Source organism: Zalophus californianus, chromosome 8, assembly GCF_009762305.2.
Source record: "Zalophus californianus isolate mZalCal1 chromosome 8, mZalCal1.pri.v2, whole genome shotgun sequence".
Classification (NCBI taxonomy): domain Eukaryota; kingdom Metazoa; phylum Chordata; class Mammalia; order Carnivora; family Otariidae; genus Zalophus; species Zalophus californianus.
The window spans coordinates 19,761,574-19,788,155 of NC_045602.1; the positions used below are offsets into that span (position 1 = coordinate 19,761,574).

The 26,582-nt window shown below is 41.9% G+C and overlaps 2 protein-coding genes across 12 annotated transcripts in view; one reads left to right on the forward strand and one right to left on the reverse strand.

Annotated features, from left to right (window-relative positions):
• Nucleotides 1–26,582, forward strand: part of FAM228B (family with sequence similarity 228 member B) — a 47,244-nt gene that overhangs the window by 14,207 nt on the left and 6,455 nt on the right. For 2 of the 9 annotated variants that reach the window (XM_027621668.2, XM_027621661.2), the window contains exons 1-7: nt 9,143–9,511; nt 10,345–10,476; nt 13,379–13,447; nt 15,311–15,502; nt 16,126–16,206; nt 21,793–21,880; nt 21,974–22,130. In XM_027621668.2, coding sequence (XP_027477469.2) covers nt 10,378–10,476; nt 13,379–13,447; nt 15,311–15,502; nt 16,126–16,206; nt 21,793–21,880; nt 21,974–22,130 — 686 coding nt within the window. In that variant the 5' untranslated portion in view covers nt 9,143–9,511; nt 10,345–10,377. Of the gene's footprint in view, nt 1–9,142; nt 9,558–9,629; nt 9,653–10,344; nt 10,477–13,378; nt 13,448–15,310; nt 15,503–16,125; nt 16,207–21,792; nt 21,881–21,973; nt 22,131–26,582 lie in introns of those variants that run through there. The other 7 variants (XM_027621663.2, XM_035728818.1, XM_027621667.2 and 4 more) reach the window with 7 other exon arrangements.
• PFN4 (profilin family member 4) lies at nt 3,567–9,077 on the reverse strand. 3 transcript variants are annotated; one of them, XM_027621674.2, is made up of 5 exons: nt 8,989–9,049; nt 8,220–8,358; nt 7,703–7,840; nt 6,578–6,683; nt 3,567–5,639 (listed from the first exon to the last, which is right to left on the reverse strand). In XM_027621674.2, the coding sequence occupies exons 2-5, from the start codon at nt 8,334–8,336 to the stop codon at nt 5,611–5,613; spliced, it is 390 nt and encodes a 129-aa protein (XP_027477475.1). In that variant the 5' UTR covers nt 8,337–8,358; nt 8,989–9,049; the 3' UTR covers nt 3,567–5,610. The 3 variants fall into 3 exon arrangements, with proteins under 3 accessions (XP_027477475.1, XP_027477477.1, XP_027477474.1); XM_027621676.2 differs by lacking the exon at nt 8,989–9,049 and adding an exon at nt 8,777–8,863 and having other exon boundaries at nt 8,220–8,348; XM_027621673.2 differs by having other exon boundaries at nt 3,568–5,639; nt 8,220–8,348; nt 8,989–9,077.

Below are 26,582 nucleotides of genomic sequence, written 5' to 3' on the forward strand. Positions count from 1 at the left end.
GAACAGAACAAACGAGATCTTCTGCGTTAGGAATGGGGCGCAGGCACTGATCTGAGGTGTAGTTGCTGCTGCTGTAAGTTAAATGGGCCTGGGGGCCTAGAACAATCTCTTCCAGAGGTCCAGCGGGGTCCCGGCCCCTTCAGAGGCTTTTGCACAGTGCTGCTGAGTCACCTTGAGGCAACAGCTACTCTGGTGACCAAGCCCACGCGTTGGCAGCCCAGCAGCTCAGCGATGACCCGCGGTTCCGGAGCCCAGCAGCTCAGCGATGACCCACGGTTCTGGAGCAGAGCAAGGGTTGACACTTTTCCCTGGAGGAGCTGGGGCAGCTGGAGTCTGGGTTGTTCATGGTAGCTTTCGTGCCTGCAGGACTTTCTCTGGGCTATTTCTCCCCTCTCTCCATGGGCACTTCCCCCTGAGGTTGATGGGGCAAATCCCAAGAGCAGGGACTTAGGAGAGCTCTGGGAGAGAGGGCTTGGAGTCAGCCTGGTGGGGTCCTCTGCCCCCGTTTTCTGGGGACTGCTTCTTTGGCTACCTGCCTCCGCCATCTTCCTGGGCACGAATCCATGTGACTCAACGTCCAAGGCACTGCTTGCTCTGGGCAGTGATCTTCACACTTTATTCTCAAATAGACAAAACGTTTTCAAAAACTGTCTGTCCCCTCTCACATTTTAAAGTTGATATCTAGGGGCGTGTGGGCGGCTCTGTCAGTTAGGCGTCTGCCTTCGGCTTCAGGTCATGATACCGGGGTGGCTCCTTGCTCAGCGGGGAGTCTGCTTCTCCCTCTCACTCTCCCTCTGTGCCCCCTCTCTCTCTCTCTCTCAATAAATAAAAAATCTTAAAAAAATAATAAAATTAATATCTAAAATATTTAATCTCAAATTTAAATAGTGCAAAAGATACGATTTCTGGTCATAAATACTAACATTTTAAAACTGTTATATCAGGCTTTTATTTTTTTTAAAGATTTTATTTTTTTTTAATTTTATTTATTTATTTCACAGAGAGAGCAAGCACAAGCAGGGGGAGTGGCAGGCAGAGGGAGAAGCAGGCTTCCTACAGAGCGAAGGGAGCCAGATGTGGGACTTGATCCCAGGACCCCGGGATTGTGACCTGAGCGGAAGGTAGTCGCTTAACCAACTGAGCCACCCAGGTGCCCCTATATCAGGTTTTTTTTTTTTTTAAGATTTTATTTATTTATTTGACAGAGACACAGCGAGAGAGGGAACACAAGCAGGGGGAGTGGGAGGGGGAGAAGCAGGCTTCCCGCAGAGCAGGGAGGCCAGTGTGGGGCTTGATCCTGGGATCATGACCTGAGCTGAAGGCAGACGCTTAATAACTGAGCCACCCAGGCGCCCCTATGTCAGGCTTTTAAATGTATCAAGTAGAATCTGGATTTCAGAGAAATTTGATATTTATAATCATCCACTAAAAATGTGCAAAACAGTTCTTTAACAGTTGGAAGTTTTAAAATGTCATTTTTCTTCTAGTACTCATATTGTCATTCTATTTTTCTCATAGAATTATATACTGCTGTATTTTATGCTTTATTGATCATTTTTATCTGGAACAAAAATGTGTACAAAAACTGACTCTATTTTAAAATGTTATTTCCTGGGGCGTCTGGGTGGCTCAGATGGTTAAGCGTCTGCCTTCGGCTCAGGTCATGATCCCAGGGTCCTGGAATCGAGTCCCGCATCAGGCTCCCTGCTCCTTGGGAGCCTGCTTCTCTCTCTGCCTCTCTCTCTCTGTCTCTCATGAATAAATAAATAAAAAGTTAAAAAAAATAAAATAAAATGTTATTTCCTGGGTGCCTGGGTGGCTCAGTTGGTTGGGCGACTGCCTTCGGCTCAGGTCATGATCCTGGAGTCCTGGGATCGAGTCCCACATCGGGCTCCCTGCTCAGCAGGGAGTCTGCTTCTCCCTCTGACCCTCTTCCCTCTCGTGCTCTCTATCTCTCATTCTCTTTCACTCAAATAAATAAGTAAAATCTTTGAAAAAAAATGTTATTTCCTGTGACCACAGGGCTCTAAATGTTGTTTCATCTTTTATTATCATTACAATATCCTTGGTCCACAATTGATCAAAACATTATTTTGAATTTTATATTATTTTATATTATTTTAAATAAATTATATATTATAAATTATATTTTATATTATTTATTTTAAATATTAATAACTATTGAACACGAAAAGTAAGATTTTATTGGAAAGATAGCTCTTAATGACCATTGGTGGGGTTGAATTTTTCCAAGTAATTATGTCTGTGGATGAATATTCCTCATTGCTAGAATGAGACTGGAATCAACATTAATTCTCTTCCTATTTTTCATTTTTATAGACAAGCTCTGAGGAACCTAATTTGCATAAATTAGATGGGGAAAGAAAAATTTCATTATAGGAATGTCAGCCAATTCTCTGAATACCTCTGTGTTATATGATTAAAAACTATATAATGATCTATCATCAAAAATTGTTTTTAGGGTGCTTGGGTGGCTGAGTAAATTAAGCGTCTGCCTTTGGCTCAGGTCATGATCTCAGGGTCCTGGGATGGAGCCCTGCATCGGGCTCCCTGCTCCATGAGAAGCCTGCTTCTCCCTCTCCCTATCTCTCTCTCTCTCAAGTAAATAAATAAAGTCTTAAAAAAAATATATTTTCGATGATCTATTAGCTGGCAACTTAATTAGGTCTTTCTTCAGTTTTGTTGAAAGCAAAGACTTGGGAACAACTCAACCTGTTAAGGATTTGTTATCCAGCCATAAGTGTCGTTAGGGTCTTAGATTCTGGGATCATACTAACAAAGCTTTGTGAAGATTTATCAAATGATTATCAATTATATCTGCTATTTTTTCACTTAGAGACACCTTGTTTAAATTGATATACTCACAAAGGATTCAGAAAGTAAAAGTTAATTTTTTTTAAAGATTTTATTTATTTATTTAATTGATAGAGAGAGACAGACACACACACAGCGAGAGAGGGAACACAAACAGGGGGAGTGGGAGAGGGAGAAGCAGGTTTCCCGCCGAGTGGGGAACCCGATGTGGGGCTCGATCCCAGGACCCTGGGATCATGACCTGAGCCGAAGGCAGTCGCTTAACCAACTGAGCCACCCAGGTGCCCCCAAAATGTTAATTTCAATACACTTTTGCTAAGACAATTTTTAAAAATCAAGTCCTTCTACCTTATCATATACTTGAAAATATATTTTCATTAACATCTGGAAGCTGCAGACTTAATTATGAAAAACATCTGTGACATTCTTACTGGCAAAGCCAGTCCTCATTGTTAAATAATCAGCCAAATAAAATTACTTCCTATCAGAGAAGGTTTCTCATTTTTCAATCCAAGTAATCATGTTAATACAGGGGCGCCTGGGTGGCTCAGTCGTTAAGCGTCTGCCTTTGGCTCAGGTCATGATCCCAGGGTCCTGGGATCGAGCCCCGCATCGGGCTCCCTGCTTCTCCCTCTCCCACTTCCCCTGCTTGTGTTCTCTCTCTCACTGTGTCTCTCTCTGTCAAATAAATAAATAAAATCTTAAAAAAAATCATGTTAATACATGTCCTATGACAATCATCTTGCTTCTGAATTTTAAGAAATATAGATAGATAAGACATAGAACCTTCCTCTCCAAGACAAATGATATAAAGATTTTCACTATTTCTCACTAATGCTCTTTTTACTTTATTCTCATGGATCTCTCCTTCACATATGATGTAATTTTTGACAACAGAGGATGGATTTTAAAACATTAAAAAATATTTAGAGTTTTCCTTTCCCTCACACACTGCAGGTTTTGCACTCCAAGCCAAGCATCAGCAGTAAGATTGGGGCTGGATGAGAGTACACCTTTCTTTTGTATCCTGGGGGAAGGGAGCTTGGGGAGGGGAGGTGGGAAGCAAAGCTGACAGGACTCCTCAGTCTCAGCAGCTTTAGGCAAGTACATATGGAAATTGAAGGTCTGGGGAAAAATCAATCACTTCAATCCATTCGCGCCTGTGTGCCCCATCTAAAGTCTTTGTGGACCACCAGGACACAGATCTCCCTCACTTGGAGACCCCTGATGTTTCAGAAGATCATCTGGTCCCTGGGCACCTCCGCAGGAATTCTGTGGCTACCACCAAAGGGTCACTTTTGTGGGTCTCTCTGAATAGCTGGATATAGTTGGAACTTTGTGATGAGAATTATAGGAAGTAACTGGACAGATGTGCATAGGAGGGCTCCAGACAGTGGGGCATTTGCCTTGAGGAGGTTTACAAAAAGGGCCCCATGAGGCTCCCAGCAGTGCAGTGGGTATGTGTCCAGGAAAGGCTGGCTGACCAGCTGGTGAGCAGGTAAGAGGCTTCATGATGGCCTTTAGCACTTTAGAGATTACTTTAGAGTCAGACCTTCTGCCTTAGAGGCTCAAAACACCAGCGTGACAGCATGTGGAGAGTGAGTATATAATCCACATGACTAAGTTATAAAGTCTAGATGTCAATGTGCTGATTTACAAGGAGAAACCATTTGCATGAGGACTGACGTCAAAATCTATAGGCAGATCTACATGGAAAGCCCCAGATAGCATGTTTTTGGAATCCAGAAAATTATACCTTGCTGCTTGATAATGCCAAGAACTGCAAGAGGTCTAAGACTTGATGACAGTGGTGTAAAGTGTTCCCTTCTCAGGGACACCTGAGAGTGTACCAACCAGGTTGGCCTGGAGTTGCCGCTAAGGGAAAGAAAGATGTATCATGCCCAGAAATGATTAGGGTGGAATCCTGAATTTTCAAAATAGGTTCTATAGCTCCCCACCCTTATTGTCCTGATCATCACCCAGGAGGTGACCAAGAGGAGATGACCTTTTCTGGAGAAGGTTGCATTCATTAACCATACTAAGTTGTGTGGACTAGGAGGAAGTCAAGGAGATAAAGTAAAAAATCTTTTTGAGTTGATTCTTAAAAAATTCTTTTGAGTTGACTTTTGAAAGGTCTTCCCAATGTTCAACAAATCAGATGTCTGCAGATGGTGGGGAGTGTGGAATGTCCATTAAATACCTTGACTAGTGGCCCCAAGTGTGGCCTTTGTGTTGCCCTTCTCCCCAAGTCCTACAGAGGTGATGTGGACCAGAGGGATGTCACACATGTAGTGAGCTGCATTACAGCTCTGAGTTCAGGGAACTTACCTCTTTTATAGCAAGCAGTAAGAGAGTTTGTTCTTTGTTCTGAAGGGAGGCATTACTACGTTGTTCAAGGTTGCTTTCTGCAAAATCACCCTGGGAAATGGTCTGGATGAAGAGTTGTTAGACCCTTGCATTCTTGGCATACCCAGCAAGATGCATGGGAGTGCAAGACACTCATGGAAGAGTCTCTGAACAGATATGCCCTGGGCAGTGATCAGGTTGGTCACACTCATGTCAATGACCAACATTTAAAAAAACCAAGCAAAGCTCATCAAAGAATTCCAATTAAAGAAGAGGATCTCCTGAAATAAGAAAAATTGCTCCCTTAACTCATTCTTCCTTTTTAGTATCATCTTCCTAGTGTTTTCAACCACAAAATAAGGCATGACTTTTTCTTTAGGATCTATTTCCTAAAATAATAAAAGCTGTCTTTCATAGTCCTCTGATGACTTAATTTCCTTTTCCTCTTAGATATTCTCCTGAAAGGAAACAGAACATGGTTATTATCTGTGAGCAACAAATTATCACCACAACATGCTATATTATATTTATTCCACAGACATTGGGAGTGACTACCACATGCTAGATACTGGAGATACATGGATGACTGGATAGTTAAGACCCAGTCCCTGCTCTCAAAGATATATCTATCTCCTAGAATTATTTTTTTTAAAGATTTTATTTATTTACTTGACAGAGAGAAACACAGCGAGAGAGGGAACACAAGCAGGGGGAGTGGGAGAGGGAGAAGCAGGCTTCCGTGGAGCAGGGAGCCCGATGCGGGGCTCGATCCCAGGACCCTGGGACCATGACCTGAGCTGAAGGCAGACGCTTAATGCCTGAGCCACCCAGGCGCCCTCAAATCAGGGTCTTAAAAGAAATTAAGAGGGGCGCCTGGGTGGTTCAGGCGTTGAGTGTCTGCCTTCAGCTCAGGTCATGATCCCAGGGTCCTGGGAGCGAGCCCCGCATCGGGCTCCCTGCTCAGCGGGAAGCCTGCTTCTCCCTCTCCCACTCCCCCTGCTTGTGTTCCCTCTCTCTCTCTCTCTCTGTCAAATAAATAAAATCTTTAAAAAGTGAAAAAAGAAAAAAAGAAAGAATGAAATTAAGAGGCAGGATGTGAGACTTGGCCATGATACCAGCCAGGAATGGAGGCTTTGCAATGGGACAGAACAAAGCTGACCCTCTCAGAAACAGAGACTAGAGAAGCATATTCTAGCAATATTCCTCTCCCTGGAGTCCATTTTCACTGTGGCTCAGTTGCACTCCCTTGTTCCAGTGAATCTAAAAGTAACCCCAGTATCCTTTTAATAAATTCCTCTCTTCTGCCCTAGGCGGTTTGTACTGGCTCTCAGTTACTGGCAGTCAGAAGGTCTGATTACCATAAGGAACAAAGACAGGCATGGGGAGACAAACTTACCCAGCTTCTCTGTGGCTTCCACACAAACACTAGGATACATGCCTTCAGTGTAAGTTGCCACCAGAAGATACAGATGGGTCTTCACAACAACCACACCAGTGTTTTCCTGGATAAGAGTAAAACAAGAATGTCCTTCTTTTGGTTCTAGTCACAGGACTAGCAGTTACACTCCAGCCACAATTTGTGCCATTTCTTTACTTCCATACACGCATATCTAGTTCTGGACTCTTCACTCTTTTCCACTAATTTAGTTGTCTTTGCTCAAAAAATTTCAGACTTGTAATAACAGCATGTGTAGTCTGAAAAAGTTCCCCAGCTGATTGTAATATACCCCTATCCCATTGAGAATGACTGATTTAATAGGGGCATCTGGGTGGCTCCTGGATGACTCAGTCCATGAAGTGTCTGCCTTCAGCTCAGCTCATGATCCCAGAGTCCTGGGATTGAGCCCTGTGTCAGGCTTCCTGCTCAGTGGGAGTCCAGCAGGAGTCTGCTTCTCCTTCTCCTCCCTGCTCATGCTCTCTCTCACTAGCTCTGTCTCTCGCTCTCTCTCAAATAAATAAATAAAATCTTTTTTAAAAATGAGAAGGTAATACATTTTGGAATTGGACAGCTTTGGGCTTGAATCCCAGAACCTTCATTTTCTGCTGCATGGCTAAGGAAGAGTTATTTAACCTTGTGAACTCTCAGTTTCCTCAATCCAGTAAAATGAGGCTACTTACTTTATAAGGCAGATGAAGTGTGCTTAACCCATAAGATAAGGCATCCAGTAAATCTGAATTTCATCTCCTTATTTCCTTATAAGCAACAGAGAGCCAAGAGAGGTTTTAAGCAAAAGAATTTTTTTTTTTTTAAAGGAGGAGGGTGTAGAGTATGGAATAGTTAAAAGAGGTACTTCAGGTAAGTTGCAGTTGATAGATTCTGGAATGAATGTTTCTCAACTAGGTTCTCTGTACTTTCTTTTACATATGTCTTCTTAGCATTAGACTGCTGTCTCAGATATTGCTACTGTAGTAATGGGCTTAGATCGTTTTATAAATGGGATCAGAAGGGACACGGCAAATTGTAATAAAATTCTTTTCTTAAGGTTTTTTACCTAGCTGTCTTCAAATCTTGCACACTCACATTCTTAGCATAAAGAGAATAGTCATCTGCCCGGATACATTTGTAGTCCTTTTCCTTGAAATACAATCCTTCTCTTCTGGTTTGCAAAGGGTTCTTGGCGAATCCATTCACAAGTGTTCGGACATCACCAGGCATTATCTGCAGAAGTTAAATAGAGTAGGAGTGGGCAAACTATGGCAGGCTGGCCAAATTTGGCCCACTGTCTGTTTTTGTAGTCCTGCAAGCTAAGAATAGCTTTTACATTTTTAAGTCATTGGGAAAAAATAATAGAATAAGATTTTGTGATATGTAAAAATTGCATGAAATTCACATTTCAGTGTTCGTACATAAAGATTTGTTGGAACATAGTCACATCCATTCTTTTATGTATTGTCTATGCCCGTTTTCCCACTAAAACTGCATAGTAGCTGTGTAGTTGTGACAGAGGCCATATAGCCCAGAAACCTAAAATACTTACTATGGCTCTTTACAGAGAAAGTTTGTTAAAATGCTTATGCCCAAGCTTGCTTTTCCTTACACTAAATCCTGGTGATGCTACACACAAGCTTCGTTCTTGGAGTTTGATGAGGGCTGCACTGTCCACATGCTTTGTTCCCAGGAGGGTATCTAACAGTAAGTTCTGCAAATGGCTCATGCTCCCTCAGCTCTGAAAAGAACTACAGTTGAAACGATTCACTCTGGCTAGCTTCAAAAAGGCCCGCGAATACAAATCTCCCTAAGACACTTGGGACAGTTTTCAGCGCGCGCACTTTGGAAGGAGTGAAAATGAAGAGTGAAAATGGTGGTCCATCATCTAATACCCACCAATACTCAAAGAGGAAAATAGAATCATAGAAAATCACAGTTCACATAGCAGGTTATTGCATTTGGAAAATCACTGCTCACAACTTTCAGGTTATACCAATGGTTCGCATCAGAATCACCTGAGATTATAAACTAAAACCCAAACACCTGCGGGACGCAGCGCCACTTATCTAAGTAAACAAGGGTAAATGAGCTCAGCTGGTCCTTATCGCCCCCCCCCCCCCGCATCCCCGCGAACTACGGGCACTGATACCGAGGGACTAAATACACCTTTCGTGCGTTTAAAGCGGGCTTTTCCCCACATTTTCTTGGGCCGTCCTCATAAGGACAACCTCCACAAACACCCGTCCTTCTAAGGGATCCTGAAGGCAGGCGCCCTTTCCGGCCACTCCCTGCGCAGTGGTTTAGCCCGGGGTGGGGGGGGTTCCCTGAAGAGGGACTGGAGGCGAGGGAGAGGGGTCGTGTTGGCTGGGAAGGCTCACAGAGGGCTTGGGGGAGGGCGATGGCCCAGGCGAGAGCACAAGGCACAGGACAGTCCGGGAAGGAGCGCTTCGCTGGGCCAACGGAGGGCTCGCGGAGCAGCCACCCATCAACGGACGCGGGAGAAGGCGGGGCGGAAAGGCGACTTGCCTAGCTATTGGCTGAAACATCTGCCCGTCACCGAGAAGTGCTGAGGTTTGGTTCGCTAACCACGACCCGCCCACCAGCGCCCGCCCATAGGCGCTCAGGTTACTTCTCCGCGGGACTGGGCTCGGGAGCAAAGTTGCTCGGGGCTCGGGACGCCGTGTCGGCTGGTAGAATTCTGACTCGACGTCTGTCGCGGCGCAGGGGTTGTTGGGGGCTGCGTCAAGGAGACAATAGACTGGAACGTTCTGTCTTTCCAAGGCGACGGGCCCGAGCTGGCGGGGCCGCACTCTCCGGTGGCAGCCGACCACTGCAGGGCCGTGGGCCGAGGGGTCGCTGCAGGGAGCCCAAGGCCCAGCCAGTCTTGGGAAGGGAGCTGAGGTACCTGTGGCGGTCTGCAACTTTCCTGCCAGGCCCGGCGGAGCACGCGCTAATCTTGTTGACAAGATGGGAGGGAAGGGACGGGGTGGTGGGTGCTGTAGGTGTGTAACGGGCGCCGGCGCAAGTTCCCCCTCGGAAAACGTGTGTGTGTGTGTGTGTGTGTGTGTGTGTGTGTGTGTGTGTGTTGGGGTTGTTTTGGGCGTCCTAGAGTTTGAGGACACGCAAATTTTTGTGAAAGTTCCCCCTCGGAAAACGTGTGTGTGTGTGTGTGTGTGTGTGTGTGTGTGTGTGTGTGTGTGTGTGTGTGTGTGTGTGTGTGTGTGTGTGTGTGTGTGTGTGTGTGTGTGTGTGTGTGTGTGTGTGTGTTGGGGTTGTTTTGGGCGTCCTAGAGTTTGAGGACACGCAAATTTTTGTGAAAGCCCCTCCCTCTCTAAGCAGCCCTCCCTTTCTTCTAAGCCCCCTGTGTTGGCGTCAGTAGCCAGAAAGTTGCAGCTCTCCCGAGTCAGAAAATTGCGGCAGTGCGACCCCTAGAGGCCTGGCTGGTAATTGCCACGCCGGCTCGAATGGGCTGTGTTGTAGAAGGACTTGGGAAGCCTGAATTCTGGGGCGACGCTGGGGTCAGTCCAGAGAGAATCTCCCCTGCTTAAAAGAGGCTGGTTCTGAAGACCTCATCAGAAACGATGGTGAAGGCCTCTTGTTACGGAAAGTGTGGGTGGCTACTAATTCAGAATCGGTTCCACCTCCGTTCGTGGTCGCAAGGATTGATTGTTAATTAAACAGAAGGGAAGGTAGGATTGTGAATTCTCATTACTGAATAAGCTAAACTTTTTTAGTTTTTCTAGGGGCTCTGTTTTTCTGTGACCACAATGAGAAATTTAGACAGTGATGATCGGGTAACTGACAAGCTTACCAAGCCCAAGACATCGAGAGAATGGTTGGAACCACAGCCACTTTCTTTTATGGAGGTAACAGTAATATGGCATTTTGAAGTTTGTATTTGGGTAGTTGCGTTGAGAAGTGGCTTGTGCTTAATATTTTTTCTATTTCATTTCTGCTCTTTATTATTCCATTCGTTCTAACTTTGTGTTTGCTATTCATTTTCTAGCTTTTTAAGGTGGAATCATAGGCAATTGATTACGTTTTCTATTTAACAAAGTTATAAAGTTTGTTCTGAAGCACTTTATTTCTTTGTCGTGTTCTTAAAAACTATTGTAATTTTTTTCTAAACAGCTTTATTAAGGTATAACTTATACACAATAAACTGCATATATTTTAAGTGTACAGTTTGAAAAATTTTGATCTTTGCACACATGAAACCATTACCACAATCAAGAGAATGAACATATCCAGTATTCCCAAAGTTTCCTTCTTGTGTCCCTTTTGTCATCCTTCCCTCCTTGCCAACCCTCAAGGCAATCACTGATTTCCTTGCTGTCACTACACTTTTGTTTAGCATTTAAAAAATTTTATACAGGGGGCGCCTGGGTGGCTCAGATGGTTAAATGTCTGCCTTTGGCTCAGGTCATGATCCCAGGGTCCTGGGATGGAGTCCCACCTTGGGCTCCTGGCTCAGCAGGGAGCCTGCTTCTCCCTCTCCCTCTGCCTCTCTCCCTGTTCATGCTCTCTCTCTCTATCTCTGTGTCTCAAATGAATAAATAAAATCTTTGAAAAAATATAAAAAAATTAAAAAAAATTTATACAAATGTAATCTTACAGCATGTATTCCTTTTGTCTGGCTTTCACTCCCCATAATTATTTTACAATTCATGTTGTGGCATGTATCAGTACTTCATTCCTTTTTTTTTGCTGAGTGCTGTATACCCTAGTTTGTCCATCCTGCTGATGGAAATTTGGGTTCTTTGCATTTTTTGGCTATTACAAATAAAGCTGTTAGGAACAATCATGTACATGTCTTTACATGGACATACGCTTTCATTTCTCTTGGGTTTCTAGTTGTAGAATGACTGGGTTATATAGTAAGTGAATTTAACTTTTTGATGAAACTGCCAAACTGTTTTCCAAAGGCGTTTGCCTTGTACATAATAGTTCAAGGATCCGCCAGAGATTTGGTCAGTTAATTTGTAAAATTGGTGGCATCTCCTCTACAGCTTTCTCATTTCAGGTATTTCTCCTTTGACTTTTCAGCTCCTATGGTTGCCCTGAACTCTGTCTTCTAAATCTTTTTTTTTTTTTTAAGTTTGTCTTTTTTAGTAATCTCTACACTGGGGCTCAAACTCACAAACCTGAGATCAAGAGTTCCATGCTCTTCTGACTGATGAGCCGGGTGCCCCTGTCTTCTAATTCTTGAATTCTGTAAAACTTCATGTTTCTGAGTTTGAGCCCTCACCTTTAGCTCTGATGGAGGCCTGCTCTTAGACAAAAGTCCATAAAAACTGAAAACTTATACCAATGTTATTCTTTTTTTCCAAGGGTTGACTACATTCTTGTTTCTCTCTGTTTTTGTTCAGTCTCCAGTGTCTTCAGATTGTTGTTTTTTATATTTTTGTCTAGAATATTATTTCAGTACCATCTTGGTTTTGAGAACAACAGATTTGCCAGGAATAGCAACTCTGTGAGGCAGAAAGAACAAAGAAAATGAATCTGGAGTTAGATATATTTGAGGTGTTTTTTTTTTTAGGATTTTATCCATTTTTTTAATTTAAGATTTTATTTATTTATTTGACAGAGAGCTAGCGAGATCAGGAACACAAGCAGGGGGAGTGGGAGAGGGAGAAGCAGGCTTCCTGCCGAGCAGGGAGCCTGATGGGGGATTCCGTCCCAGGACCCTGGGATCATGACCTGAGCCACCCAGGCCCCCCCAGTGACTGTTAATTTGAAAATATTTTGTTTTTGTGTAATTGTAAGACGATTTCAAAGTCCCATCCCAAATGTCTCTCACTTTGGGAAATTTAAAAAATTTAATCATATTTCCAATGTGGTAAAATATATATAGCATCAAAGTTTGCTATTTTTGACCATTTTTAAGTGTACAATTTGTGACATGTTTTACAACCTCTTGTATTTTCTGGTGTATATTTATGGAAGACATGTAAGTGGAAAAAATTAATGTTATGAACTATTTCCTGAAGATTGTGTTGCTTTAAAATCTGAAAATGTGGGGTGCCTGGGTGGCTCAGTTGGTTAAGTGTCTGACTCTTGATTTCTGCTCAGGTTGTGATCACAGGGTTGTGAGATAAGAGTCCTGCTTGGACTTCACACTCAGCAGGGAGTCTGCTTGGGATTCTTTCTCTCCACCCCGCCCCTCCCTACCTTGCTTATGTGTGCTCTCTTGCAAATAAATAAATCTTTAAAAAAAATCTGAAAATGTGACTTGTATATAAATTATGAATATTTGAAGCTATAATGACTAAATGAATTAAAGTAGAATTCACTAATGACTGAATGAATTCAAATAGAGGCCTGATTGTATTTTAACTCATAAAGGTAAAAACATTTTATGAAATGTGAAAAAAAGGTGGGTTCTATTTACCATGCGACTCTGGGCAAGTCATTTGACCATGCTGGTAGTCAAAATGTCTGTGATCTGAGTTATTTTTTGCCCTTGAATGAGCGATAGCAAATAGCAGAAAGATTCAAATACCCTTTAAGAAGTACTTGATGAGGGCTCCAGTCTGCTTCTCCCTCTGACCCTCCCCCCTTCTCGTGCTTTCTCTCTCTCACTCTCTCACACATAAAGAAAAAATCTTTAAAAAAAAAACAAAAAAGTACTTTGGATAGGATCTCAGGACCCTGAGATCATGACCTGAGCCAAAACTGAGTTGGATGCTTAATTGACTGTGCCACCCAGATGCCCCCATAATTTGATTTTTTTTATTTGATTTTCAAAATTTCATTTTGTTGTTTTAGGCATTAGCTAAAGAAGATATTGATGCAGCTATTCAATCAATATTATATAGAGAAAATTACATAATTAAGGTAAGAATTGGCTACAGAATGTGTCACAATTAAAAATTAAATTTTGTTTATCCATGTTAGATGTAGTGCATCATCATTTACAAATTTTAGAAAATACAGGAAATAGAATTGAAAATGCTCATTAGCCCCTAGGATTAACCTTAAGCAATCTCTGAGATGGTTTTAATTGTAGGAATTATATGTAGGAGTTTTTCCCAACTTGTTCTTTCATCTAGTAGGGCTTCTGTGGAGTCAGTGTGTATTCCTAAGAGCTTTAAGAGCTGTTACTGGGACACACTGACCAATTATTACTCAGGTATGCCTAGGTAAGTAGAAGGCTTTAACTGTAAGAGGATGGGCTTGATTATAAGACAAGATGAATGTCCATGTAGAACAAACAGAGGAGTGGGTAACTTGTAAAGAAAAATTTTCTTCAGCGTTGTTTAAAAAGGAAAGGGGCTCTTCGTTAAGAATGCTTCAAGAGTGCTATGACCTGAAGCTAGGGAGGGATTCAGCCTGGAGAAGCTCTCAGTGTTTTTCGGTTGTTTGTTTATTTTCATTTTGAATTTCATGTTGTTGATTGTGAAATCACATGATTTCATTTGCTAGATGAAAGGTGGATACGTTTTGAATAAGAAGTTTTAGTTTATAGCCTAAATCAGTCATTTTTTTTATGGGCTACTTGCCATTTCATCCAGGTTTTGCTAGCTTCTGCCTCTTCACTCTTGTCTTTTTCCCCCCTCCATAGAATATACTTCTTTCACATTCTCTCATCTCTTCTCTTCCTAGATAACTCTCTTAAGGCCTATCCCAAATGTCTCCCATTCTAGGAATTAAAAAGAAAAATTTAGTCATTTTTTTTCCCATGTGGTAAAATATATATAACATAACTTTGCTATTTTTAACCATTTTTAAGTGTACAGTTCAGTGACATTAATTACATTCACATATTGTACAACCATCATCACTATTTCCAAATAGATGGATGTCATGAAATCATCATCATTATCTATTTCTATTTCTTTCTTTTTTTTAAAGATTTTATTTTATTTATTTGAGAGAGAGAGAGAAAGCACAAGATGGGGGAGGGTCAGAGGGAGAAGCAGACTCCCTGCTGAGCAGGGAGCCCGATGTGGGACTCGATCCCGGGACTCCAGGATCATGACCTGGGCCGAAGGCAGCCGCTTAACCAACTGAGCCACCCAGGCGCCCTTCTATTTCTATTTCTAAAACTTTTTCATCACCCCAGCCAAAACTTTATACACATTAAGTAATGGCTTCCCATCCCCCCTGCCCCAGAGGTCCTTCTAGTAGCCTCTCATTTATTTTCTGTCTCTGAATTTGCTTATTCTAGATAATTTCATATAAGTGGGATCCTACAATATTTGTCCTTTTGTGTCTGGCTTATTTCACTTCGCATATTATCTTCAAGATTCATCCATTTTGAAGCATGTGTCAGAACTTCATTCCATTTTATGGCTGTCTAATATTCCATTTTGTGTGTATACCGCATTTTGTTGATGGGCACTTGGGTTTTCACCTTTTTGTTATTGTGAATAATGGTCCTATGAACATTGATGTACAAGTATCTGAGTCTGTGTGTGTGTGTGTGTGTGTGTGTGTGTGTGTGTGTGTGTATTTTGCTATATTGTCCCTCTTTTGTTCCGTATGTTTGTTTTGTAGTCTCAGGGAGAGTAGGCATGTTGTCTAATTTATCTATGTATTATTCACTATTTCCAGTATAGTGTGTGTCACCCAGTAGAAGCCAGATAAATGATTGAATTCATGAATGACTTTGTGGGTTATTCTTAGGAATATAAATGAATTTAAATTTTAGAACAACAAAGCTTTAAAATAATTGCCTTTTCCATCAATGTTTATTAGGAACTAGATAAGTGTTTACAACATCATGACTTTTTAAAGGCAAGAAGAAAAGAGATGTTACATAAAAGATGGGCTGACCATGTGGCACATCCTCTCCAGAAGAAAATTATAGAAAAAGTTTGTTCATATAAGAAGATTAAAAAAAGGAGACAAGAAGAATTAGATAGTTTTTTAAAACATGTAAATAAAAAGGTACGAAGAGGTCATTTGATACTTGTTTCAGTTGGCTTAAAACTATGATTACCTTTATAATCATCCAAACAGCCTGCCCCTTCTGACTCTATATATGTATAATCTCTACTGTGTTACAGTGTACACTGTTCTTAAATCCAGGGCATGTGGAAAGGATGGAGGGAAGAGGATTAGGTCTGGATTTAAATGTGTACATTAGAATCAGTTTTCTTTGTTTTTTAAATGTAATTATTAATTTTATATACCAATTAAATTTGGGCTGTAGGTTCAGGATATTTATGTGTAGTTATAGGACTCAGTTATTTACAATGCTATAAAATACTTGTTTTGGCATTTCTAAGAGATCTGAGATGTTTGACTAGTAAGCATTTAAAAACAAATTCCCAAGTTTGTTAGTGTTCCAACATTCATTATTCTTGCAAATTTTAAGTAGATTCCTTCTGTCACTATAATAGTTATTACTTGGCTACATTAAGTTCAATTTTGGTCTTCCCTTCCCTTTTGCATTTGTCATTAATGCTGTTTTAAAGCAGAAGAATGGAACTGTGTGACTCTTGAATCCTGTTATGCTCAAAATTAATTGTGTACCTTTTGTTATGTGTAGTTTTATTTCCTTCCTATAGGGAAATGCATTTATAGAACATTATGATCCAAAAGAGTATGATCCTTTTTATATGAGCAAAGAGGACCCAAGTTTTCTGAAGGTAGGATAGATTTCTTATTTTTGGTATTATGTAGTTGGTTATTCTAAGTAGCCCTAATATATAAGTAGTTCTTCAGTGATTCCCTAAGAACGCAGTAACATCTTTTTTTAAAATTTTTTATTGTTATGTTAATCACCATACATTACATCATTAAGAATGCAGTAACATCTTAAGAATAGTTTCCCATCTCCATATCTTAGAAAGGAATAAAAAAGCCAAAGTCCAAAGTAAATTAAACCTCTATAAAATTTGAAAATATTGTGTAATAACTGAGTAATAGGTAATATTTTAAAATTTCATAGACTTAAACATTTGTTACAAATGTAATACATTTTCATGATACGTGAAAAAAAATTTTTTTGAGAGAGTCGGGGGAGGCGCAGTGGGGGGGGAGAGAGAGAGAGAGAGAGAGAGAATATTTTAATCAGGTTCCACGCCCAGCATGGAGCCCCATGCAGGGCTCAATCTCCTGACCCTGAGATCATGGCCTGAACTGAAGTCGAGTTAGACGCTTAACCTACTGAGCCACCCAGGTGCCCCCCGAATCTTTTTTTTAAGATTTTATTTATTTATTTGAGAGAGAGAGGAGAGACACAGAGCACAAGAGGGAGGAGGGTCAGAGGGAGAAGCAGACTCCCCACTGAGCAGGGAGCCCTATGAGGGACTCAGTCATGGGACTCCAGGATCATGACCTGAGCCGAAGGCAGTCACGCAATCAACTGAGCCATCCAGGTGCCCCCCTAATCCCAAATCTATTTTTAGGTAAAGAATTAAAAAACCACTCACAGAGGCTCCTGGGTGGCTCAGTCGGTTAAGCATCTGCCTTGAGCTTAGGTCATGATCTCAAGGTCCTGGAATGGAGCCCTGTGTGGGGCTCCCTGCTCAGTGGGGAGTCTGCCTCTCCCCTTCCTCTGCCTCCTCCCCCTTGCTCATGTTCTGTCTCTCTCCTCTCAAATAAATAAAATCTTAAAAAAAAAAAAACCCTCACAGTTTCATTACACAGAGTGAACTTACTAACATTTTTCTGTATATTCTTCTGGATAGTCAAGACTTGCTTTCTATATGTGGTGTATATACACATTTTTATTTTACAAATTGGTGTAACACACATTATGTTTTATAATCTGCATTTTTTCCTCAGTAGTTCTATGATTTGCTTCTTTCTTTGTCAATAAATGTAAATACATAATTTTAATCATTGCATAGTGTTCTGTTAATAACAGCTGGGGTGCCTGGGTGGCTCAGTCGGTTAGGCCTCTGACTCTTGATTTCTTTTTCTTTTTCTTTTTTTTGTTTTATTTATTTGACAGAGACAGTGAGTGAGGGAACACAAGCAGGGGGAGTGGGAGAGGGAGAAGCAGACTTCTGACTGAGCAGGGAGCCCGATGCGGGGCTCGATCCCAGGACCGCGGGATCATGACCTGAGCCGAAGGCAGACGCTCAATGACTGGGCCACCCAGGCGCCCCTCTGACTCTTGATTTCTGCTCAGGTCATGATCTCAGGGTCATGAGATCGAGCCCTGAGTTGGGCTACACGGTCAGTGGGGAGTTTCTCTCCCTCTGTCCGTCTCCCCACTCTCTCCTTTTCTCCCTCTCTCTCTCTCTCTCTCTCTCAAATCTTTTTTGAGAGAGAGAGAATGAGAGAAAGAGAGAGCACATGAGAGGGGGGAGGGTCAGAGGGAGAAGCAGACTCCCTGCTTAGCAGGGAGCCTGATGCGGGACTCAATCCTGAGACTCCAGGATCATGACCTGAGCTGAAGGCAGTCGCTTAACCAACTGAGCCACCCAGACGCCCCTCTAAAATAATAAATCTTAAAAAAAAAAAAAAAAAAATTGCACTGAGGGCTTAACCAAATGTTAGGACTTTTTTTTTTTCATCTTCACTGCTACCACATGATATAATTTGCACATGAGGCAAGTGAGACACAAATTGGTTAAGTTACCTTTCCAGAGGGGTGCTTCTCCCTCTCCCACTCCCTCTGCTTGGGTTCCTCCTCTCGCTTTGTCTCTCTCTGTCAAATAAATAAAATCTTTGTTTAAAAAAAAAATAGTTACTTTTCCAGAGCCCCACAGCTGTAAATAGCAGAACATAGATGTGTTTCTAACTATATATGGTATCTTGCTATACTATCTTTTTTTTAACATATTCCCTACTGTGAACATCTAGATTATTTTTGACCTGTTGCTGTTACAAATGACATTATGATGAACTTCCCTGTAACTGTTTATTTCATAAGGTTTTCCTTAGGTAAGTTGCTAGAAGTAGAATTGCTGAGTTAAAGGTTGTGCATTATTTTGATTTATATTGCTAAATTGTCCTCCAGGATGATTGTATAAATTTGTACCCCACCAGAGAGTCCATTTTCCCACACTTTTGCTAATAGTGGATATTATTAAACAAAATCCTTGAGTCAGATATTTTAAACGGCTGGCGTTTGCAGACAAATCGGGTTTTTTACTTGTTTTGCCAAATTGTGTGTGTTATTGTCCGTGTTTTAATAGTTGAAAATTAAACTGACATGATACATGATAGAGCCTTAGATAAACTAGCTAGTAACCTAACTAGTAAGGGGCAGAACTGGGATTTGAAACCAGATCTTTTTTTTTTTTTAAAGATTTTATTTATTTGAGAGAGAGAGAATGAGAGATAGCACGAGAGGGAAGAGGGTCAGAGGGAGAAGCAGACTGCCTGCTGAGCAAGGAGCCCAATGTGGGACTCGATCCCGGGACTCCAGGATCATGACCTGAGCCGAAGGCAGTCGCTTAACGAACTGAACCACCCAGGCGCCCTTTATCTTTTATTTTTTAATTTTTTATTGTTATGTTAATCACCATACATTACATCATTAGTTCTTGATGTAGTGTTCCATGATTCATTGTTTGTGCATGACACCCAGTGCTCCACGCAGACTGTGCCCTCTTTAATACCCATCACCAGGCTAACCCATCCCCCCACCCTCCTCCCCTCTAGAACCCTCAGTTTGTTTTTCAGAGTCCATCGTTTCTCATGGTTCGTCTCCCCCTCCGACTTACTCCCCTTCATTCTTCCCCTCCTGCTATCTTCTTTTTCTTTTTTCTTAACATATGTTGCATTATTTGTTTCAGAAGTACAGATCTGTGATTCCACAGTCTTGCACAATTCACAGCGCTCACCATAGCACATACCCTACCCAATGTCTATCACCCGGCCACCCCATCCCTTCCACCCCCCACCACTCCAGCAACCCTCAGTTTGTTTCCTGAGATTAAGAATTCCTCATATCAGTGAGGTCATATGATACATGTCTTTCTCTGACTGACTTATTTCACTTAGCATAACACCCTCCAGTTCCATCCACGTCATTGCAAATGGCAAGATCTCATTCCTTTTGATGGCTGCATAATATTCCATTGTGTATATATACCACATCTTCTTTATCCATTCATCTGTCGATGGACATTTTTTTTTTTTTTAAAGATTTACTTTATTTGGGGTGCCTGGGTGGCTCATTCGTTAAGCATCTGCCTTCAGCTCAGGTCATGATCCCAGGGTCCTGGGATCGAGCCCCGCATCGGATTCCCTGCTCAGCGGGAAGCCTGCTTCTCCCTCTCCCACTCCCCCTGCTTGTGTTCCCTCTCTCGCTGTGTCTCTCTCTGTCAAATAAATTCTAACACACACACACACACACACACACACACACACACACACACACACACACACACAAGATTTACTTTATTTGAGAGAGAGAGAGAGAGAGCACACACACTTGCCCCAGAGGGAGGATGGGCAGAGGGAGAGGGAGCGAGAAAATCTCAAGCAGACTCCCTACTGAGTGTGGAGCCCAACTTGGGGCTGGATCTCATGACCCTGAGATGTGCTGAAATAAAAAGTCAGAGGCTTAACCGACGGAGTCCCCCAGGAGGCCCTGAAGCCACATCTTTTTGTATCAGAATTGCAGTTCTTTTACCATGCTGTTTTTCTTTTTTTTTTTTTTAAGATTTTATTTATTCATGAGAGACAGAGAGAGAGAAAGAGGCAGAGGGAGAAGCAGGCTCCCAAGGAGCAGGGAGCCTGATGCGGGACTTGATCCCAGGACTCCAGGATCATGACCTAAGCCGAAGGCAGACGCTTAACGACTGAGCCACCCAGGCGCCCTGCCTTGCTGCCTTTCTAAATGAAGCTGATAGGTGGCTTCTTAAGTTAAGCTGAGCACTTTGAAGTTATAGCAGCAGTTCTTAAAGTGAGGGATATAGACCTCTGAGAACCCTGAAACCCTTTTAGGGGTCCATTAGGCCAAGTATTTTCATAATAGTGCCAAATATCATTTGCCTTTTTCATATTGTTGACTTTTGCTCTGTGGTGCAAAATCAATGGTGGGTAAAACTGCTGGTACTTGAGAACTGCTTAGTCAGTGTCACCAAATCCTACTGGTTGCCATTATATTCTTCATTGCCATGCACTCACAGTAAAATTCAATTTCACTTAAGAATGTCCTTGATCAAACATTAAAAGTTATTAATTTTATTAAATCTTGCTCCTGAGTACACATCTTTTTAATATTCTGTGTGATGAAATGGGAAGTATGCAAGGAGCATTTCTGCTGCCTACTGAAATGCAACATGATTGTATGAATTGTGAGCTATACTGGTTAATTTTTTTTCTCATGGTATACCATTTTTACTTGAAAGAATGTCTTACAAACTGTGGTTATTAAGTGTTGGTTATTTGGCAGACATTTTCTGGAAATTAATAAAGTAAGTCTGTCACTCCAAGAAAACCAACTGACAATATTTGTTGCTAATGGTAAAATGAGCTTTCAAGCAAAAAATTTGAATTTTGGAAAAACACCATCATGAGTGTGACAGCTTCCCAATGCTCTTAGACTCTTCTGATGAGAGGGGTAATGATTTTAATAAATGTGATTATAGTATAATGAAATGTATTAACATTTGGAAGTTCTCACAAAACTCAGTGATACAATTTTTTCTAAATAATCAACCCATGACATAGATAAAAGATCCATTCAAAGTTAAAGATTGACCAATTGATTTTTTTAAAAATATTTTATTTATTTATTTGACAGAGAGACACAGTGAGAGAGGGAACACAAGCAGGGGAAGTGGGAGAGGGAGAAGCAGGCTTCCCGCGGAGCAGGGAGCCCGATGTGGGACTCAATCCCAGGACCCTGGGATCCTGACCTGAGCCAAAGGCAGATGCTTGTGGACTGAGCCACTCAGGTGCCCCAGACCAATGGGTTTTAATGTAGTTGAGTTTGAATAATTTATTGATACAGTTTTAGATTGCACATCATAACCTTTAAGAAACTACCACTTACTGAGTTTGGGTAGAGTGTCTAAGAAAAATATCCATAGTGATCTGAAAAAGCCATTAAAACAAGAGCTAACCATGACTGGAGGGCCTTGCTAAGAGATGTATCGGAGTGCCCTCATTTCTTTGTAGGGTGTTAAATATATATAATGGTTACACTGAAGTAGTTTGTAAATACTATATTCTTGATTCTTCTGGCCTAAGAGTCATACATAGATGCTTAAGATAGACTGAAAAAGACCTGCAATCCTGTCCTCAAAGACATGCTTTTCTTGTAGGTTACCATTCCACCATTTCGTGACCCTTTGAAAAAGGCACAATATGACAAAGATGATGAAAAAAGAACTCTTCTTCAGTGTGAGACTGGTACTCAGTGCCTATTGTTATGTGATTTCATAACCCAAGAGCAATGGGAGTTGCATTTAAGGGTGCTAATCTAGGTTACTAATCTTCTTGCAGGCAAAATATATACAATGAAAGAATTTAAAGAGATTGAAAAGGCCAAACTGCATTCCAGATTCCCAAGAATTTCTAATTCAAGGCACTTTATGACTCCAAATGAGTGGCTTAAGCTGCCTACAACCTACATAGAAAGTGAATTTTGTAAAAGGAGCAGGTAATGGTTAATATAATAGAAATTATGGAACATTTTGGAATATGAAAACTCATGAGACAGTGGTATAAATTTTGTCATAATTCTGATTTTTTTTAAAAAATTCATTTTTCAATTAAAAATCTGTAATCTTCCTGTTTTTGATGTTTCTTTTTTCTTGGACACTTTCAAGATTTTCTCTTTGCTTTTCAATAGCTAGATTATGATGTGTCTAGGTGTTTTGTTTTTTGTTTTCCCCTTTCTGTTTATCCTGCTTAGGGTTCTCTGAGATTCTTGTATCTGTGGTTTGATATCTTTCATTATTTTTTTTGGAAAATAGGCCATTATCGCTTCAAATATTTCTTATGCCCTATTTTTCTTTTCTTTCTGAGACTCCAGTTGTTATTATTATTTTAAGGATTTTTATTTATTTGACAGAGAGATAGCGAGAGCAGGAACACAAGCAGGGGGAGTGGGAGAGGGAGAAGCAGGCTTCCCGCTGAGCAGGGAACCCGATGTGGGGCTCGATCCCAGGACCCTGGGATCATGACCTGAGCCAAAGGCAGACGCTTGACTGAGCCACTCAGGTGCCCCCTGAGACTCCAATTATATGTATGTTAGACCATTTGGTTGTCTCATAGCTCTGTAGCTCTTAGTTTGTTCTTTTGTGTTTAAAAATTTTTTTTCTACTTATATTTCAGTTGGACAATTTCTACTAACCTATCTTTAGGTTCACTGAGCCTTTCCTCAGCTGTGTCCCATCTCTCTCTCTCTCTCTCTCTCAAGATTTTATTCATTTATTTCTTATTTAGAGAGACAGAGATAGCGACAGAGAGCACAAGCAGGGAGGAGAGGGAGAAGCAGGTTCCCACTGAGCAGGGAGCCCAACGTGGGACTCAATCCCAGGACTCTGAGATCATGACCTGAGCTGAAGGCAGATGCTTAAGTGACTGGAGTCACCCAGGCGCCCCTTTGTCCCATCTCTTGATCAGTCCATCAGAGGAATTCTTTGTCTCTGATGTGATTTTTATTTCCAGCATTTCCATTTGATTTTTTTTCACATAGTTTTCACTTCTGAAATTCTCCCATTTATACAGTTTCACTTTTCCACTAGATACTTTAACATATTAGTCATAGTTATCTTAAATTCTCTGATAGTTCCCTTGCTAGGGTCATTTCTGAATGTGGTTCTATTGATTGCTTTCACTCTTGACAGTGGGTTATTTTTTGTCTTGCCCACCCCCCTGTGTCTTATAATTTTTTATTAAATGCTAGATACTTGAGGTTATTTTGTTTTGCCTTTTTTTTTTGCGTGTTTTGTCATTTTTTTTAAAAGATTTTATTTATTTATTTGAGAGAGAATGAGAGAGAGAGAGCACGAGAGGGAAGAGGGTCAGAGGGCGAAGCAGACTCCCTGCCGAGCAGGGAGCCCGATGTGGGACTCGATCCCGGGACTCCAGGATCATGACCTGAGCCGAAGGCAGTCGCTTAACCAACTGAGCCACGCAGGCGCCCTTGTCATTTTTGATTGAATACCAGGCAATAGAGGTAGAACAGTATAGACTGAGTATGTCTAGAAATAGATATCCTTTTCTTCTGTCAAGCATTAGTGTGGAGAATTGGGTTTATCTAGTCAGAAGTTGAGCTGGGTTTAGGTACTATTATTGCTATTCTTATTTTTAGTGCGCTACAGGCTTCAAATGCCTTTAGTGTTGGGCTGCTGTTACCTTGTGCTTAGGGTGGGGGCTGGCATGCCAGAAGGGTTTTCTCAAGCATTCCTTCTTCCCTTTCAGTTTTTGGCTATTTCCGTAAGCCTTTGTCACGGAGGTGTGTGGGGGAGGTGTGGGGTGAGTCTTTCCCATGGCCTTGCTTCATCCCCGGAAGCATACTGCTATTGCTTCTTATTGCTAGGCTCATAGTTGGAGCAGAGGGATTTTTTCTGTTTTTCTTATCCCACCTCAGTGTTAGGCATGCTCTGTGTGCTTGGGCCTCAGGAATAGCACATTCCTTTCCCTTCTTGTGGCAGCCAAACTCCTGTGTGGTTGTTCTTGGGTGAGTTTCCTGCCCCTCTTCCAATAGTAGCAGATCTCTGCCGGGTATAGGTGTAGGATTCTGGGTCTGAAGTGGTTTGTCTCTCCCTATGCGACGGAGGATTTTTACCTCTGTCCTTGTCCTAATAGCACTGGATCCTTGCCTTGGTCCTGGGTCTACCCCTCTTACTTCGCTGTAGGCAGACAGGTTTTGCCTTTACTTCTCTTCCAGAAGCGGTTTATCTTTGCTTGTTGTCCTGGGGGCTGGGGAAGAATTAACTTCCCTCTTCCCAGCAGCTTAAGGCTTTTGCTTTGTAGTACAGATGGATCCAGGGAAATGGGTGGGGATTTGCACTTGTTTACCTGAAGGTCTTGATCTCTTCCAGTGTGTCTTTGCCACTGATGGGGCCTTTCTGTGGTCTTCTGCTCTATACCCAGTCTTTTTTGAGGAAAACACTGTTTCCAAGACTCTATTAAATGCCACTTTAACACTTTCTCTATGAAATATTTCCATTTGGGGCAACTGGCTGGCTCATTTGGTAGAGCATGTGGCTCTTGATCTCAGGGTTGTGAGTTTGAGCCCCATGTTGGGTGTAGAGATTGCTTAAATCAATCAATCTAAAAAATCTTAAAATATTTCCAATCCACCTCCTTATACTGGTTTGGTCCAGTCCCTCTTTTGTCCCATCACTTGACACAAATAGACTTTTTCACTTATACAGTTTGCAATTGTCTAATTGTGTGTGAAATGAATGAGTGGATGACTAGTCACTGGTTGAGTCTGTGAAACTAGTTTGGAGCGGTTTTGTGAAAAGCCTTCAATGCCAGCTTAAAAATTGGGATTTTATCATGTAGGGAATAGGGAGTCATTGAGGATAGTAATGTTGGAAACTTTAATCTGGCATATGCTGTATATGATAGATTAGAGATAAGATAGGACTGGGAGCTGGAGATCATTGAACTTTTTATAAGGACCTATGTTGTGTTGATAAAGGCCTCAGGATGGTGGCAAAAGGAATGGAAGGGGGAGATTGATGTGATAAAACAAAGGAATTTTAGATTTTGGTGGCCAGATTTGGAAGGCCAGGGAAAAGGAAGAGTCAGAGAGGAATTCAGTTGTTTTTTTGTTTGTTTGTTTTTTTAAAGATTTTTTTATTTGACAGAGCGAGCACAAGTAGGGGGAGCAGCAGAGGCAGAGGGAGAAGCAGACTTCCCGCTGAGCAGGGAGCCCGATGTGGGGCTCGATCCCAGGACCCTGAGATCATGAGCTGAAGGCAGACACTTAACGACTGAGCCACCCAGGCGCCCTGAGAGGAATTCAGTTTTGAGAAATATTATCCTTTTTTAAAAAATATTTTATTTATTTGACAGAGACACAGCGAGAGAGGGAACACAAGCAGGGGGAGTGGGAGAGGGAGAAGCAGGCTTCCCGCCCGAGCAGGGAGCCCCATGCGGGGCTCGATCCCAGGACCCTGGGATCATGACCTGAGCTGAAGGCAGATGCTTAACGACTAAGCCACCCAGGTGCCCCTGGCTTTAGTGTTCTGCACTCTTCCTAGAGATGTCTAGGTATAGATTTCTTTTTGTTTAAGCTACTGGTATATATTGTGCTTCCTGGATCTCTGGGTTCATTTTATTTTTTTTTATTATGTTAATCACCATACATTAATCTGTGTTCACTTTTCATCAGTCATGAAAATTCACAGCAATTATCTCTTGATTGCTTTTTCTTCATTCTTTCCATTCTGCTTCTGGGCTCAAATTAGACATATATTAGACCTTATAACTTTTTATTTTTTAGAGGGAGAGAGAAGGGGAGGGGCAAACGGAGAGGGAGAGAAAATCTTTTTTTTTTTTTTTAAAGATTTTATTTGACAGAGAGAGACACAGTGAAAGAGGGAACATAAGCAGGGGGAGTGGGAGAGGGAGAAGCAGGCTTCCCGCTGAGCAGGGAGCCCAATGTGGGGCTTGATCCCAGAACTCTGGGATCATGACCTGAGCCCAAGGCAGATGCTTAATGACTGAGCCACCCAGGCACCCCTCTTTTTTTTTTTTTTTAAGATTTATTTATTTTAGAGTGCAGGAGCAGGGGGCAGGGCAGAGGGAGAAAGAGAGGGGAAGCAGACTCCCCACTGAGCAGGGAGCCAGATGCAGGGCTGGATCTCAGGACCAGAGATCATGACCTGAGCTGAAACCAAGAGTCAGATGCTTAACTGACTGAACTACCCAGGCATTCCGGTTTCAGTAATTCTGAAACACTCAAGAATGTATACTAGTTTGAGGGGCGCCTGGGTGGCTCAGTCGTTAAGTGTCTGCCTTCAGCTCAGGTCATGGTCTCAGGGTTCTGGGATCGAGCCCCACATTGGGCTCCCTGCCCAGCGGGAAGCCTGCTTTTCCCTCTCCCACTCCCCCTGCTTGTGTTCCTTCTCTCGCTGTGTCTCTCTCT

Coding starts and splice junctions, on each gene's coding strand:
- PFN4 (XM_027621674.2), bottom strand. CDS start 8,336: ATGAGCCATTTGCAGAACTTACTGTTAGATACCCTCCTGGGAACAAAG. Junction 6,684..7,702: donor ATTCTCTTTATGCTAAGAAT/GTGAGTGTGCAA, acceptor ACTCTTATCCAG/GAAAACACTGGTGTGGTTGT. Junction 5,640..6,577: donor GGAAGCCACAGAGAAGCTGG/GTAAGTTTGTCT, acceptor GTTTCCTTTCAG/GAGAATATCTAAGAGGAAAA.